The sequence below is a fragment of the Pocillopora damicornis genome, chromosome 4 (genome assembly GCF_964200805.1).
Source record: "Pocillopora damicornis chromosome 4, jaPocDami1.2, whole genome shotgun sequence".
Taxonomy (NCBI): Eukaryota; Metazoa; Cnidaria; class Anthozoa; order Scleractinia; family Pocilloporidae; genus Pocillopora; species Pocillopora damicornis.
Genome location: NC_142673.1, coordinates 18,265,627 through 18,282,585, shown reverse-complemented (window position 1 = coordinate 18,282,585; position 16,959 = coordinate 18,265,627). Strand labels below are relative to the sequence as shown.

Here is a 16,959-nt window from a genome sequence, read left to right as displayed (position 1 = left end):
TTTTACTGGAGCTGTTGTAGGGAGAGTTAGATGATAAGACGCGCCATGAAATAGAATAGTCAATGTTGTCGTTCTTGAGTGTCCAGATGTGTTTGCTAAGTTCGGTAGAGTTTTTGTGCTTGGCGTGGCGGAATGATGCAGTGTGATTTCTGTGTCTTGTTTTGAAGTCGGTTTCTGTGAGTCCAATGTATGTTTCAGAGGTGTTGTTGTCGTTCCGTGTGACGGTGGCTTGATAAACGACTGAGGATTGAAGGCAGTTACCATTGAGCGGGCAATTGTTCTTTTGTCGGCAGTTGCATGTTTTGTTGGTTCCCGTGCCGTCTTTGTTGTCTTTCTTGTAAGATGAGTGAGACGAGTGTAAGATGCGCTTGTTGTGGTTGTCGATGACCTGTTTGGTGTTGTTCATACAGCTGTAACTGATTTTGATGGTGTTGCGGTTAAATATCTTGCGGAGGCTGTGATCCTTAGGGAAATGTTTGTCGATTAGGCTGAGGAATTTGTGTCCGATATTGGTGCTGATGTTCTTGCTGAATGGAGGGTTGTACCAGAGGATGTTGCTTCGCTGCCTGTTTTTGCGTTTGGCAGTCGTGGTGGGTTCGTAGTGGAGGGCGTATTGACGAACTCGTATCTTCATGCCGACACAGAAACAAAGCGTTGCTACGCAACAGCTGAACTTTAAGGTTTTTAAGTTTACCGCGTATTATGTAAATTCTCCTAGTATATACACGATAGTCACATGAATATTCTTTCATTAAACCCCTGAAGAGTGAAGCGATTCACGAAACAGGCTTGTCGGGAAATAATATTTATTCTGCTCTGCTTCAACGTATTGAGCACTGTTCCACGCGAAAATCGACTTGCAGACTTCCTATATATATATATATATATATAACTGCATATATATATATATATATATATTTACTGTTGCGTCTCACTTAAATTTACTTAAATCTTGTTCAAGGTGACGAATTCGAAACCATAAGCAGTACCGGTAGGTTATCTTTTCAAGGCACAGAAATGTTCATACTGTTAAAAGAAAATCCAAGTTTCTCCAATGCACTTGAGTTGACTACGTCTGTTATTCCGTATTAGCTTACTACAATTGGAAACTAGCTCTGATCTAATGGAAAATTCTGATCATCAGCCTATAAAGTGACAATTACCATGCTGTCAATCTTTGACCATCGTCATTATGTCACACTTGACCAAAGAATCACATCAAGTACATACAGCTTATCTTGCATACGAAGTATTTTTCTTCAAGATATTTACCCTTAACAAAATGACTTTCTACTTTAATAAATTTTCATACCTTCCAAGTTAAGATCTGGTAAAACAAAAACAGGATAGACAGCATCAAAATTTTAATATTTTTGCTGAATGGCTTCCAATCCCAACACCAAGATAAGCTGAAATTGCATATACACAGAGTTCTTGCTTACATTGGGTACTAACATCGGAGTTATATACATTTTCTGTTAACAAAAGGGGATCCATTAGGTTGTATGCTAAGACAACACATAATAGATATATTTATATATCTATATATACAGCCATTTTCAAAAACGTTGCAATTTGAAAACAATATATGTGAAATATATATACCTATATACCTCTATATACATCTCTTTATACTGTCATTCCCAATGACGAAGGTCTCCGGTCCCTCAGACATTTTCTCGATCAACGCACTGTTGAGGAACCTAGCACTACTCCGTCTGGCCAGACTAGTACTAACACCTAATTACTTTTCATTCGGTGGCAACTACTTCAAACAAACTAATGGCGTAGCCATGGGAACCAAAATGGGTATTTCTTTGGTCAGAAGTTCATTTCAAACCAATGACCAACCTGGAACTTTCAAAGCGCTGGCTCACGATGCCAAACTCGTCCTTTCATTCGTAACGTAGAAAAAATGTCGGGTCACCTCTCTCTTTATGTTTCCCAAATCCATTGATTAAAATTCCCTGAAAATTTGCAGCTACTCTTGTTATCATGAGTGTAGAAATGTCACGTATATTTCTGATGAAAAAATTAAAAAAATACTGACGGTAGCTCAGTAGAGTCTGGGTACTACCTTCTCATTGTCACACTAGTGCGTGATGTAGAACGCGCTGGTCTTCAGCAAAAGATTTGGTTAACCCTGAGCGAACTGGAAGAAACGCACTTTTTATGTTAACGAGCGAGGAAAGGTGAGAGCTCTTTAATGCTGTTCTAGCCATTTCAGTGAGGAAAATTTGCTCTACACTTAGGGTTTCGAAATTTTCCATTCGTTTGAACGCTGAACTTGAGTCAAAAGTCTAAGTTATCGTTCCGAGAGGAAATCACAATGTAGATGTATCGATTTATGGCGTATCGTCGAGGATTGCTGTTTTATTCCAGTCTACTTTGAAATGTGAAATCTTAATGCTCACGAGTCGTCACGTAGCAGAGGAAATAGATCGCTGTAAGGTTGCATGTCCTAGTATCATGTTACCGAAGTCCCCGTTTAGGTAATTGCAGGGAGAATTCAGTATCTTAAACGCATTTCGAGTTACGAAATGTAAAAAATGTGTATCATGATTATTCAGGGAGGAATGCTCTATGATTAATGGAACTAGTTGTTTGATTATCAGAATGACTTTTGGTTTTTAAAATTATAACATAACTGGGTAGTAAGGGTTAAGCGTTAGAAAAAATCGAAACACATAGAACCAACTTTGAAACTCGAATACAATGCACGCCGCCACCTTGGTTAGTGTGACGCGTTACGGTTTGTGACTGCAAACAAAATATCTGTTGTTTGAAGATAATGGTGACAACTACGTACTCTCGTTCGATGACAAATGGATTCCTGAACATGTGAATATTCGTCCTTCAGTAGATGTTCCCAGGGATTTCAGTTAGGGAATCTTTTAAGCGAAGGCAACTTTTTAATTTAAAAGAGTTTAAGACAATCCTCAAGACAAGATTAAGGTGTTGATTGCTAATAGGGCCCGAACTTGGTGTTTACTATGTATTGTTAACTTGCGAATAATTTGTGGTGATCACCTTTCAGTGCTTAATGTTAGGCAATTACCCAGGTAAATTTATCCAGTTGTCCACGTTATTTCGATTAGGTTAAGTTACGTTCATTCAAAACGTTTTTCTTTGCTTAAACACAACAAAGATCTTTGACGGTGTTTTATCAACAATTATTAACTGAGTTTTAAAACTGCCTGGAAGTTTTGTCTGACCATGTGTAATCTTTTTCCCTTGCGAACTCTTCAAAGAAGCATGGGTGACCGGATAAAACCGCTGAAATTTCTAAGAGACGTTCTCCTTCCACTAGAAATGGATGTAGGAAAAGAAATGGTGGACGTTCTTCTAAAACTGCTGGCCCGAAAGGAGGATATCTTTATTACGTCATATCCAAGATCAGGTTCGTTTACAAGTGACAGGGGTCTTTTCTCTAAAATGTGAAACTCACTATAAATCAATACATGATTTGTTTTGATGTCTTCAGTCAACTGGGCCGTGTACATTATTATGTTATTGGTTTGTACTTATTTGGTTCCTCTTCGTCACTATGACTATTCAGAGTATTCCGAGTAGTTTTGCCGGCACATTCATACGGCAACGACAGTAACAACGAAGGACACGATAATGATGTTACAAAAAGGCTACGTTTGGGTTAAGTTGAGATAGGAGCAGAAAGAAATTGCGAAAGTAATTCTAGTTTGATTTGGGATGGAATAAGCCGTGAGAAATACTTGGATCACGGTTGACCCGACCCCATTTCTCAAAGTTTTGCTTCTCCTTCGCCATTTCGATTTATCCTCTATGTCCATAAGACAGTTTCTTTTACAAGATTGCAGAGTAACAAGAACGACGATGATACAAGCAACGCTAAAAATAAATGAAAGTAGCAACCAGAAAAATTGTAAGGAGAGGAATACATGGCCGTTGCGCAGGCCAACCTTCTCGCATGGTGTAGGTTGAGCTCGCTGTAAATTATCAGTTATGTTTACAGGGCTATTTTTATCAGTACTTTTGAATTAAGTTGAATGATTTCCCACAAACGATTGAGCACTGACTCTCCAAGGCGCAAAAAAATAAACTTTTTGCTTCTTATTAGCTTCTCATTAATAGCAATGATTTATTTTTATGTAATGCCTCATTCGTTTAACAAAGATTGAAAAACGTCTCTGCTGCGATCCACACTTCTCTTTGCAAATTGTAGAATTGTACATTTTCTGGAACTTTGCGGGTTTCTTTTGTCATTTTTCGCAGGCTCCACTTGGACTGGGGAAATTATATGGCAGATTCTTCATGATGGTAAAATAGACGAGCGACGATTGGATGAACGAATACCTTTTGTGGAAGGGATTATTCTGCCTATTAGATCTTATCCCTATACTGTAACAGACCCCGAGTCCGCCAAGAAAATGTTTACCAGCTTCCCTGAGCCTCGCGTATTCAAAACTCATCTTCCTTATTGCTTCGTCCCTAAGGGCTCTGATGAAGCTAACAAGCCTCGATACATATATGTTGTGCGCAATCCCAAAGATGTGTTTGTGTCTCTTTATCATCATCACCGCAACATGCCTTATTTAGTGGAAATTCCTTCCTGGGACGAGACGTTCAAACGTTTTATCACAGGAGACTGTAAGTAACATTCCCTTAGCCATTCTTCATGAACAAGGGCTTTAAGTCATTAAGACATATAATAGGTATATTGATTCTACAACTCAGTGAACATCCTTTGATAATAAATTTCAGAAGAGGCAAACATGTGACTAGTTCATTAACATGGCTTCCCGGTTGAAGTCCTAAATGTAATAACTGTCCTAAATGTAATAAAGTCCTAAATGTAATAAGCCTCCAATGTAATAGTTTAACTCCTTCAGCGCATTGTTGTTATGTCGGACATCCACATTGAGATGTTAAAGTGACGGCTGTCGCACTAAAAAAAACCGCTGACCAGTATTCATGTCACATTACGGGCTCGCTGATATCAATCAGCGTCTTTTTACTTGCTAGACATAAGAAATATCAGCAGTCGAAGTATGGTCCTTTAAGCGGTTTATCGATCGAGTTGAAGAAAATCATTTCCAGCCCAAAGTGGGCTAGTGCTTGGCTGGAAGCTCAATAGGATGGAATCGATTAGTGCGTAATCACTAGGACTTTTTGGAAAGGAAATTGACTACAATTGATGTTGAACTAGCATGCTATTGTTAATGTTATCGTTCGTGTTAAAGTCTTTAGTAGTCATGGACCATTTTAGAGCAGTTTGAATGATTTCGCTGTGTCACATGTTAATCCAAAAGAAAAGCATTATTATTAGTAGTGTTACTGAAATTTTGCACATCAATGTTATTCATTGTCAATTGATTTCAATGAAGCATTTTGAGTTCATTTTTAAGAATGACTAACTTGATTTATTCAATTTTGAACCTGGGATATTGCATTTGTAGCCCTCTATGGCTTTACTGCACCTCAGTAATCAGTTCATGTACCATATGACTATAAGTGGAAACTGTTGAGCTTTCTTTTTTCATTCATTTATTTATCTATTCATTTTCTCCCCTCACGGCGGGGAGAAGAGATGAAGACAAAAAATGAAATATAAACTTGAGATCAACTGTAAAATATATGTTTTTTTAGTATTTCGGTTCGGGAACTGATGAACCAGTCATTAAGGGGCTTAAGGAAAAAAATGAATGATTCATTAGACCATCAACTGACCATCGTGTGTTGAATGTTGTAGCTCAATGGTTCAATTTGACTTTTGCGTGGAAAAAAGGCAACACGTCGAGACCTGTGATCGTGAAATGGGATAATATATGATTGGTCAGTCGATATCTTGCTCTGTAAGTCACTTTATCATGATATAGCTAGCAGCAGGTAAGATGAAGTGAATCCTGTGTTCTGATTGGCTACCTGAGCGGGCACGATGGGCCCGCCCTCGCCCGCTCGGGATTCCCCGTATTGATCCCACGCAAGAAAACTTACAAAGTTCGTAACTTTTGGAAAATGTCGGCATTTACATAGAAAAAAATAAACGACCCTCTTGGGTTTATTGTGCTGCAAACACAGTTGGCTTTCTCTATCGGCTCTCGAAATAAACAAGTCATTCTTGATTCTTCTCAAAGCGAAATCTTTTGCTATACAATGAATCTTTTGCTATACAGTGAATCCTTTAATGACCAAGCCAAGAGAATACAAACTCTCTTGACCAAGCTTGTTCGGTCAAGATGACTGGATATTAGCCTTGTTCTTTTTTAACTTTTTTATGGACCGAGACGAAGACGAAGTCTCGGTCCATAAAGACGCAAATAAAAAAAAAGAACTCGGCCAATATCCAGCCATTTTGACCTCATGCTTGGTCAATAACGCATATGAATACATTTTATTCAGACCCATACAAATCTGGCAAGGGAAGACAGTACAAAAAATGCACTTCCGAGCCCGGAATTTGTCTAACGTATAAGTCGGTGGACTTTCTTTTCCTTGTAATTCGGTTCATGAATTGTTAACTTCAGCACTGATCACACAAGTATATCGTCAAAACCTGTTACACTTAAGAGTCTGAGCCAATGATATAAAGAGAGCTATTGATCAGCGTTCTCATTCCTTTGCGTCCGTCAATTTGATGCCAAAAGCACATCAGTATAAGGTTTTGTAGCCAATGCTTCTCAACATACGTCTTTAGCAAATAAAAAGACGCTGATTAAAATAAGCGAGCCCGCAATATGCCATGAATATTGGTCAGAGGATTCTTTAACGCAACAGCTGTCACTTTAGCATCTCAATGTTAGCGCACTCAAACGGCTGCATAGGAGGCTTATTACATTTAGGACCGAACGTTATTACATTTAGGGCTTTATTACATTTAGGACCAAATGTTATTACATTTAGGACCAAATTTTATTACATTTAGAACCAAATGTTATTACATTTAGGACCAAATGTTATTACATTTAGGACCAAATGTTACTACATTTAGGACTTTATTACATTTAGGACAGTTATTACATTTAGGACTTCAACACCCGTAAGACGGCGGTAGAGAAAAAAACACAACAAGACTGCCAAGGCTGACACGTTTGAGAGCAGCTATCTTTGATTTGTACGAAGTAGAGTGGCAATTACTCAAAACAAAGATAAACATTTTACTGGAAACCAGTAAGAATTCGGAGTTAAATCGTAACTGACATTAAGTGACGGATAATGGAGGTGAAACAACTGGTTCGACCTCAAAAACTAATTGAGAGTCCGTCGCGAGTTTTCAAGACAAAAAACCCGAGGATAAGTTAAACAAGGAAAACAGTCAAACAAACAAACAATGAGATCCCGGTTATGTCTAACTGTCTGATCGTCGATTGGAAAAGGCACCCATACCATCAACGAAACATAACATATCACAGTGAACTCGCAGGTTTAGAGTCTACCAAACTATAAACTTAATATAAATCAAGCTCTGGGAATGTAATATTTCTGATGTCTGCTTGGACGAAGGAAATATAAATAGCAAAATTGTACGTTTTAATGAAAGGCTTTTTCTTGCTTACTTTGCAGTTACGTTTGGTTTGCACTTTGATCACGTGTTAGGCTGGTGGGAACAAAGGGACGACCCTAACATTTTGATTCTTACTTATGAGGACAGAATAAAGGTAAGAAATCAAAGTCAACCGTTTATGGATCCTAAAGCTCTTGTAAATGTATAATATAACCCTCTATTTCGCTTAAGGATTAAGGTTTTTTAGTATTTAATTCGCCAGGGCGTTAATCAGGCTATTTTCAAAGGCTTTGTGTATGGCTTGCGGACGAAGGAAATAAATAGATACCAGAAAGAGAACTCGCGTAACCAAGTGTTTTCAATATTTTCGACAATTTAAAACAGTTTAAGTCTTTAACAATTCACATGGATTTGCATGTAAGCATGATAAGATTTTGTTTGTCGCCATGCAGCTTTTCCTCTTACGGTTCTTTAATATGTGAGCAACTAAACCATTTTGTAAAGAAACGTCGCTGAACTCCATCAAGGCTACAATGTTTCAGTTAAACCGCTAAAACTAAACCCACCAAAATCAAAGTGACACTACGGGCTCGTCGTAAACACTAGAAACTGTCGCACTCAGGATGTGTTAAGACCGACTGTACCTGTTTCAAGGGAAAGTTCCAGCGAGTTTCAACACCCAAATAAATGCAAAGATAGCAACGTATAACTTTATTTTGACCAATCACATTGGAGATCCAGTAATTGGAGCAAACCACAGAAAAACCTGAACTTATTAGCGTCATTCTGCGAGATTCACAATAATAGTTAGTTATAAAATGTTATTCTTTAAGGATCCAGGAGATGCTGTTGACAAGATAGCAAAGTTCCTTAGTAAAAAGATCTCCCCTGAAACACGTGACCTTATTGTCAGACAAACGTCCTTTGACGCCATGAAGAGCTCCAGTCACACCAACTTTACTTGGTTTGAAGGAATCAAGGGGGATGGCTTTATTAGAAAGGGTCAAGTAGGAGGATGGAAAGATTACTTCACTGAAGAACAGAATGAGTTGTTTGATAAGGTTTTCAGTGAGAGTTGGAGATGGTGAGACTGCAGCTCAATTAAGAGAACTGCTGTCACTGTAGTAGCCCCGAAATGAAACAGAAATTCAAATTGAAATAACAGACGCGCTTTGTTTAATGATTATGTTTGTACGCAATGAGCACCCATTAGGAATTTAACCCAAATGTTGATGATAAAATTAGCAGTATGGGTTGGGATTATTAGAGAAGATTTTAAAAATGCATGGACCTTCTAGCCTGAGGAAATTTTTTGTTTTTATATCAAATTTAATTCTAGAAATAACACGCAGATTGCATAATGTTGAGCCTGTTTAGAAGTTTTGCCTGTTTAAGACTCAAACTCCCAACACCGTACCATGCTTGGCTCCACATTCCCTTCCGGTCTATCGATTCTAAATCTAGCCAACCTACTAGTGCAACAGCAACAGAGTACGACGACGACAGGTGACAACAAAGGTGTGTTGATTTCAGTATAATAAATGAGAAATACATGGGCATTGGTAAAAGTAGTTTTTGTTTCATATTATTTAGGGCTTCACCTGAAACGTTCTCACATATACAAACAAACGAACAAAAGATAAAAGAAATAAAATGAAAGCGTAATGATTAGAAAAAAAATTCACTCAATGATGATGAAATACATTGGATTCTTATTGGGTGTATCCCACTTGACAATGCATCGCTGATTGGGTTAATTAATTGCTGTCGCATTTGAGAGACTTAGTCCTCAGAGAAAGGCTTTTTTTTTTTCTCACAACGACCGTTTCTGAGAAACCAGAGTTATACTGCACGTATATGTGTTCAAGACTGATAAACTGATAAGCGAAAACTGATGCTAATATTTGTATCTGATGTTATAGTTACGTACTAGGTCCGGAGGAATGCGGCACGGCTTTGTTCGAAAAGATCAAGTAGGAAGATAAAAACATAACTTTGTCGGAAAACAGAACAGTTTTTTTGATAAGGCATAGGTTAATCAAGTTCATTTACAAATAAAAATTTGCCACCAACATGGATGTATGCGTGGAATTTCATTAAAGCGGAGGTGCTTGTGAGTTTCAATTTTCTTCCAATCGAGGGATAACTTATCTTGTTTCAACTTTGATGGTAGGGAAGAGAGTAAAGTGTGGGAAAGAGGAGCCCAGTTCACTTGCAAAATTCTTGAGGAAGGCTGGTGCAATAACACTAGTACAGATTATTTAGAAAAGTAAATTATTAACTGACATGACTTACCCTTCTGCTTAACGTTGACAGCAATCTTAAAGAAGTAAAAAAATACTTGGATTGTCCAGTAAATGGGAAATAAGTGCTCTAAGACTTTGGGGCATTTACTGGCTGTTAGATCAAGTAGACATTTTATTGATGAACAGTTGGGGATATAGCCATGCTGTTACCAATATAATGGGAAATTTGAAATGTTAAGCATCTTGAATATTTAAAAAATATACAAATAACATTCTTTAATAGTGATAACAGATGTACAGTAATGGACAATGCAACCAACTTGTACAAGAAAAGGTCACTGCTTCCTACAATATAAATTTTACTTTGATTTTACCAAACTGTCACTTGTAGGTGAGTCACATGTTATCAGTATTATGTGTAACTGAGGAAGTACCGGTAAATCCCACAGGAATTAACTCAGTACGTACAGATTTGTATGGGAGTGTTGTCAAGCCAAAGAACAGTTATCATTAACACAGATTTTAATCAGTACCCTTACTAGCACAAAGGAAATTATGTAGGGGCTAAAATTAGCACACTCACTTAACACCTTGACTGTACCAGTGGCACAAAAGGCCCTCTTTACAGAGGCTTCATAAAATCTGTCATTTAAAGATCACATATAAGTACTTGGGGTAGAACAACAAAGTGTAGCTATTTGTTGCTGGTCTGAAGCTTCCAAGTTGAAATCTGATTCATCTTCTGATAAAACACACAGTTCTGGCTGTTGGTCATGATGCCATCTAAGAGGGACATACCTCTGTGTGAGGTGGTGGGGCATGTTTTTAACTCTCAAAAAAATTTAATTAATCCTCATCTTCACTTGGTTCTCCCTTTTCAATTCTGTTTGCCAAGTCTTTTACAAGAAACTCCAAGGAATCATTCTCTGTCAACCTTTTGACTGATTCACCCTTTTCAGCCAAGATATCTTCAATATTTCTGTAAAATATCATTCAACAGGCTTAAAGTAATAATTTAATCACATGGACCATTCAAGCTTGACTTCAGGTGTGATTGCACATGTATCTTGCATATGTGGGTAGGCATTGTATCAACTCACTCATTTGTGGATTTTCATTATTACTTTTATAAGGAAGTTAATGACTGAAATTAAACTTAAACCGACTTTCTATGTGCACAAAACACTGAGACAATGTGAAGGTGGTTTCTGAATAAGAAAAAGTTGATTTACAATCAACTCACATGGTATGTACATGTACAGTGTATGCCGTTTCGAAGAGTCTGTGCATGATCTCTGAGGATTAACATATTCTGACTTTGGATGAATTGTCTCATTGTCTCACAGATGCACTTTTGGCAAAATGATTGGATACCAACAAAACAGAGGTAATACACAGTGTGTATGGGCAGTGTGGAACCAGTGGGAGGTGGATGGGGGGCAGCATTAGTGGTACTTTCTACTAATAAGCTAATAAGAATGTGCCAAAGGATGGGGTCACATTTTCATGACTGGGTTGATTACCACAGGTTTTCATTTTCAATAGAGTTGCTAGAATGGGGTTGAACCTTATTGGACATTTTGGGGGATAAGAAAATTCCAGTTAGTAGAAAAAAAAAAATAAAAAATGGCAAGATTACAGTCAAGAGGTTCTAGGACTGGCCAAAGAATATAATATAATGGGGTAGGGGAGGGTAGGGGATCTTAAGGAACAGTAGCACATGCCCAGCATAGCGTAGCCCAAGTTTCCCGAAGTTCCAAGTTCCCCGTCCCGGGGCCTGGGATCACTTAAACGTTTCCACAGCTGTACTCTTTCAAAAACCGTTTTTCTTTGAAAAAAAATACATCGAAAGTCATCAAAATTAACCCCCTGCTAAATTAAATTAAATGTAGAATTGAGGAAATGCATCTTTGGGGAATTAGGATTTTCACCAAAGAATGCAGTGTTTATGTCACATAAGCGTTTAGTTCTCTATCTCAGGCTCTATCTAACTCAAAGCAGTAAAGCAAATTTACCTGTTATCGTCATAAAACCATCCCAAGTTGTCGGCTATAAGATGATTGTTGTTACATCCAGGACATTTGACAATAACTACTCCTTTAGAATAGGCCTGTTTACTAATAAGCTTCTGTGATCGTGTTTCACACACTTTGCACGTGAATACTAGATGAAACTTATCACTTTGATGAATCGACCCCAGCGGTTTACAACCGCTATTCGTCGCCTTACTGCAAAAGCTACGCCATAAGGAACACGTTCTCGTAGATGTAGCTGTAGTTAAGGAAGTACTGAAACTAAAAGGTCTTCTTATCAAATGATTCCACGATACTTGTCTTAAAACGCGATGCGACCTTGCACACACGTTGGCCGCCATTTCACTTGTTACCTATGTTCATACACCAAATACGTTTTGAAACTCACTGACATCCGCTGGTATGAGCGCGGGCTTGTGTCTCGTCAGATATGGAGGAGAGGTCTGATACATATGGCGGTGTGGAGGAGAGGTACACTTCGCCTGCCCCAATATAATGTACTAGATCTTCTCAACAGATCGAATTCGTTGAAGATCATATGCAAACGATGTGCAAGTCAAGCTCAAACGTCTGAGGATAGAAAACCACGCTCGATGGTTGGTCGATGTGGTTTATGTTACTAAACCCTGCATCAGTTTTCAAGTTTTTAGAAACTAGATGTATCTTCAGCTATTAATTACTGAACTGATTTGTTCCAAACATGGTAGTCAATGATCTTTTGTTATTACTAATGATAAATTATATTTTTTATGATTGCCCTTGCTCGTACATAGTAAAGCGAAGTACTAATGTCAGTAAATGTACACACACTAGATAGTTTTTATTTAGCTTTCTGTTCTAAACAAATGACTACTAGATTGGGTTTAATTTCCAGGCAATAGCGAGTCAAGGTAAACATTACTGTATAATGAATTGTTTTTGTTTTTGCATAGGTTGTTGGTTTGGGTAATCTTTCCCTTCCTGACACCCGCCACAGTGTGGGAATGCTTGTAGTTGACTCTCTTGCCAAGTATTTGGGAACTTCTTGGCATTTCAATAGGCAATCTTTGGGTTACGTAGCAGTGACAAAAGTTGGTCACCTAGAAATTATACTACTGAAACCTTCTGTTGCAATGAACTTGAATGGAAGGAGCATTTCAAAAGCAGGTACCCTGGCTGTTAGATTATTCTCTAACTTATGACATGAATTTGTGGTATTATTTAACATTGGTGTTGGGATAAAACTTGATATCATCTCTAAGTTTATGCCTCACACCTAAGCTTCACTATGCATATTCTCCACACTGTTCTCCATAGATTTCTAAAGATACTGGTTAGGAGAATTTGTTTAACAACCAAGGGCTTCTTTAGTTGATAATCATTTTCATTTATTCTGGTTACTTTTGTGTGTGATTCAAGGGGTGATATTGTTGGAAAAAACTTGGTGCAAGTCACTCTTTGGGTCAAGGGGTTAAACCTCTTCTATGAGATTAGCGAGAAAGGGATATTATGCCAAGATAAGTTCTTGAAAAATTGTCAAGAGTTTGGCCCACACACAGGTCAGGCTAATGGAGTGAGATAGAATGCATCACTTTACTTTTTTAATTTTCACAGTTATTCTTGTGAAAGAACTGTGGCATGTAGACAGTCAGCTCAAATTATGAACCTGATGAATTTACTTGAATAGTGATACCACAGACTTGATAACATTTCAACAAGCAGCAACATGTAATTCATGTTACTGTTCCTTTCTTATTCAGTCACAATGTATAAAGTGAACCCATCTGATGTTATTCTTGTTCATGATGACCTTGACAGACCTTTAGGGAAGTACAGTTTTAAACATGGAGGAAGTGCTGGGTGAGCTATGTTATACCAAGCACTACATGTACATGTTCTTCAGTATAACACTAATACACCTGCTTTTACAGAGTATAAGGCTGCCTATCAAACCAGCCTTCTAAGTCAGCTGCTATAGCTTTACAGTATGTAATATCATGGTTCCTATAGCATAAAGCTGGCAGTAAAAGTTGTTTAACCTTAGTTAACCCTGAGTAGCATATTGACAATTTGCCTCTACTTATGCGTACAGATAGTTGAAATGTTTTTGTGTTTTAAATTTTTCCAAATCAGTGCTATTTTTATTTCCCCTAGTTCAGACTGACTTATAATGAAAATGAGACAATGTTAAGCAAAAATAAGCTAATTTTAGCAAGAGATCTAGACTAAGGAATGGCAATTTAACCCCAATACAACCATGAGAGGCATAGTGAGAGAGCCATACAGAAAGTGAGAGAGAGCCAGCTGTAAGACCACTGCTTCTCCCACAACATGTGGTATGCGAAATAAGAAATTATAGTTCTTGCACTAAATGTCATTTGTGACAATGTAAAATGCTTAGTGAAGATCTTACTTTGTTCACCTGGATGCAGAATTTCAATTCATGTATATAACATTTTTTTGCAGGGGTCACAATGGAGTAAGATCAGCAATTGCATCTCTTCACTCTGATGTGAGTTCCTGTGTTTTTCTTTTATTCTTTATTGTGATTGTGGACATTGGAAGAAGGAAAGAGGATCAAAGCTCAGCTATCAAAAGAAACTTTTTCTCCCATCATAATCAGACATTAGAGATCAGAGAATTCCCTGGATACTACATAAAATTCTCCACTTACAATTCAGTGGCCCAGCCTATTTTTTAATTGAGATATACAGAAATTCAGTTCTGCTATTGCATTTCTTAATGAAAATCCAGCATTACACCCTTGGCATGACTGGCTTTAGGTAGCAGTCTACCGATGTCGTATTACAAGACTGAAATCATGCATGTTATATCTTATTCGATGTGCATTTGTTTATTTATTTTAGAACTTAAAGAGAGTTCGTGTAGGGATAGGGAGACCAAGCAAGAGAGATAATGTGACAGAATATGTCTTGAGCAATTTTGATCCATCAGAGATGCTTGTCATGGAAAGAACAATAGAACAATGCTGTGATGTCCTCATGAAGGAGCTTCAGTCATTAAGATCTTAGGAGAGTGTCCACTTTAGTGTAGTGCTGGGGCAGTAGTTTTTAAAACATAACTCTGCAGTATTTATTTAGTTGCCTGCCTCCTAAAATTCAATCATTATTAATAGCATCTTCAACAAAGTTTATTTCAGACTTGAAATTTCAACATAAATTTACACTCTCATTTTCTTATTTACCTCAAGTAAAGGTCTACTTGCCTCTCAAGAAAATAAGAGAGCTACTTAATTTGGTAGTAGTCACCTGTATTAGCAGATGTGTACAGGAAATGTACACAAGTACTTATACTGTAACTTTGCTAAAAATGTTCATGGCCATGCACATTTACATGCATTGGAGAGAAGATCATTAAAATTGTATTAATATACCATTAAGTTGATGTAACTTTACTAATAGCCAAACCTGTACTAAGTGGTCACCCACGGGGAATGGTGCTTAATACAGGTTCCACAGATTGGGGGAAACTGAGAAATGTAATAACTATAAACATCAATTCGATTTAATTTCTAAACTGTACCTGTTCTGTGCATTAAACAGGGCAGGGCAGCGACTTCGAAGAGCATTTTGAGCCGAATTCTACAGTATAATTTAGTTTCATCACCTGAGTTTTTAATGTAAATTGGCCATCAGAAACAACTTTACTGTGGCCAATCAACATTATCAACTCAATTGATAAAACCAAATTATCTCGTTATACTCCCCCCACCAATGCAGCACTACAATTTCTCTCTGAGTCCTACATTAGTCTGTACAGCTGACGTTATTTTCCCCGTTTTTAGAGCGAATTCAGACAAGCACGAGAAGAGAGAAAGGAGGGCGTAACACTTGTCGCTTCTAGAGATCTACCTGAAAGAATCCGGCTTTCGGGGCTTGATTAATGTAAAGAACTGCTCATTATTTGTACAGTTGATATTTGGAAGAACCCAGGCAGGCTTGGTTTAGGTTACAGCGGGCTGAAAGGAATTCAGCCTGGCGTAGGTATGATCAGACTTTGATGGATTATCCACAAGAGGGCTAACCTTGTTTTCGAATGAAATCTCATTTATTTATGCATGCATACTTATTTACATAGTTAGGTAAACTGATTGCTTTTAGAAAAGTTCAAGCGGCTCACTTGCTGACGTGAGAAAACTCGTTTGATTTCAAGAAGGAGAATGCATTTCTTCCACAAGACTGAAAGTCTTAAGCCTGTCTAGCGATGGCATATTTTACTTTTCAGAACTAACGCAAAAAATGCTTTGGCTGAGACCCAAACAAAATTAATAAAGGTACGCAGCTACATGTCGTGACAAAGAAGGGGACTCCCCTAATTAGCATGTATGCATTCATGCGATATTTCGATGCAAGCATCATGCTTAGATATGAATCTTTTTCATTTATCTCAAAATTTTGAGAAAAAAAGTGCGATACCTGTTCACGTGAGAAACTCAATCGCGTAGCAGTAGCTGCGAGATGTAGGGTAGAGGCCTTCCAAAAGGGTGGCAGAACTGTCCGTCGACAAGCATGACTAAAGATAATTTAATTTGAAGCAAGGCTGCGTCTTTGCTATTTTAACACCTAAGTTCACTTGTCAATAAGCTATCGGCTAACAAATTTTATTAAATCGGAAAAATGACCTTCACGGCACGGAGAAGGGAAGGGGACAAGACATGAAATGAGAAAGTAAACAATGATTACATGTGCTCCAGTAGACGGCTATAAAACTGTAAATAAGAGAATAAACGACCATCGTATGAGTTAGACCTAAACTCACAACAGCGCAGCTGAACCCAAACAAGGAAATACGATAAAAACACAGTAAGTGCGTCACCCTATTCAGACGAATCTGTGTGATATTATGACATAACGCAAACCGATTGGCCACGTGGCACCGGTCGCGACAGTCGAAAGGATGTGACCACGTGGCACCGATCGCGACAGTCGAAAGGATGTGCGGCAAGAATGAGAAACTGTCATTATTTTAAGAAAACAAAAAACAGAGGATTGCAAAACCGAAAGGGTTATTGAGAAGTTCGGTGGTGGCTCCTCTTATTATGCATAAAAGTTGAATCTCTTCCGTCACTCAATTCCTAGAGGGGGAGCAAAAGAGAGCAATGTGCCATTTCCAGTTCTGCTTCCTGAACTCACGCTTCCCTCGAAGCCACATTTTTGGAGCGCGCCAAAGTTCATTGTTCTTTGTTTCCTGTCGAAGACTT

At 38.0% G+C, this 16,959-nt stretch overlaps 3 protein-coding genes across 4 annotated transcripts; 2 read left to right on the top strand and 1 right to left on the bottom strand.

The window, feature by feature from the left end:
* The first annotated feature begins 2,070 nt into the window (after positions 1-2,070).
* LOC149047108 (sulfotransferase 1C4-like) lies at positions 2,071-10,194 on the top strand. The gene is made up of 5 exons (XM_089205314.1): positions 2,071-2,192; positions 3,252-3,400; positions 4,252-4,626; positions 7,540-7,634; positions 8,314-10,194. Exons 1-5 carry the CDS (start codon positions 2,173-2,175, stop codon positions 8,566-8,568), a joined length of 894 nt encoding a protein of 297 aa, XP_089061440.1. The 5' UTR covers positions 2,071-2,172; the 3' UTR covers positions 8,569-10,194.
* On the bottom strand, positions 9,977-12,124 carry LOC113668183 (DNL-type zinc finger protein-like). The gene is made up of 2 exons (XM_089205319.1): positions 11,742-12,124; positions 9,977-10,705 (listed from the first exon to the last, which is right to left on the bottom strand). The coding sequence occupies exons 1-2, from the start codon at positions 12,098-12,100 to the stop codon at positions 10,573-10,575; spliced, it is 492 nt and encodes a 163-aa protein (XP_089061445.1). The 5' UTR covers positions 12,101-12,124; the 3' UTR covers positions 9,977-10,572.
* Positions 12,071-16,500, top strand: LOC113668177 (putative peptidyl-tRNA hydrolase). 2 transcript variants are annotated; one of them, XM_089205316.1, is made up of 5 exons: positions 12,071-12,355; positions 12,692-12,905; positions 13,499-13,598; positions 14,205-14,250; positions 15,544-16,500. In XM_089205316.1, the coding sequence occupies exons 1-5, from the start codon at positions 12,071-12,073 to the stop codon at positions 15,640-15,642; spliced, it is 744 nt and encodes a 247-aa protein (XP_089061442.1). In that variant the 3' UTR covers positions 15,643-16,500. The 2 variants fall into 2 exon arrangements, with proteins under 2 accessions (XP_089061442.1, XP_089061441.1); XM_089205315.1 differs by lacking the exon at positions 15,544-16,500 and adding an exon at positions 14,606-14,936 and having other exon boundaries at positions 12,161-12,355.
* Positions 16,501-16,959: the final 459 nt, after the last annotated feature.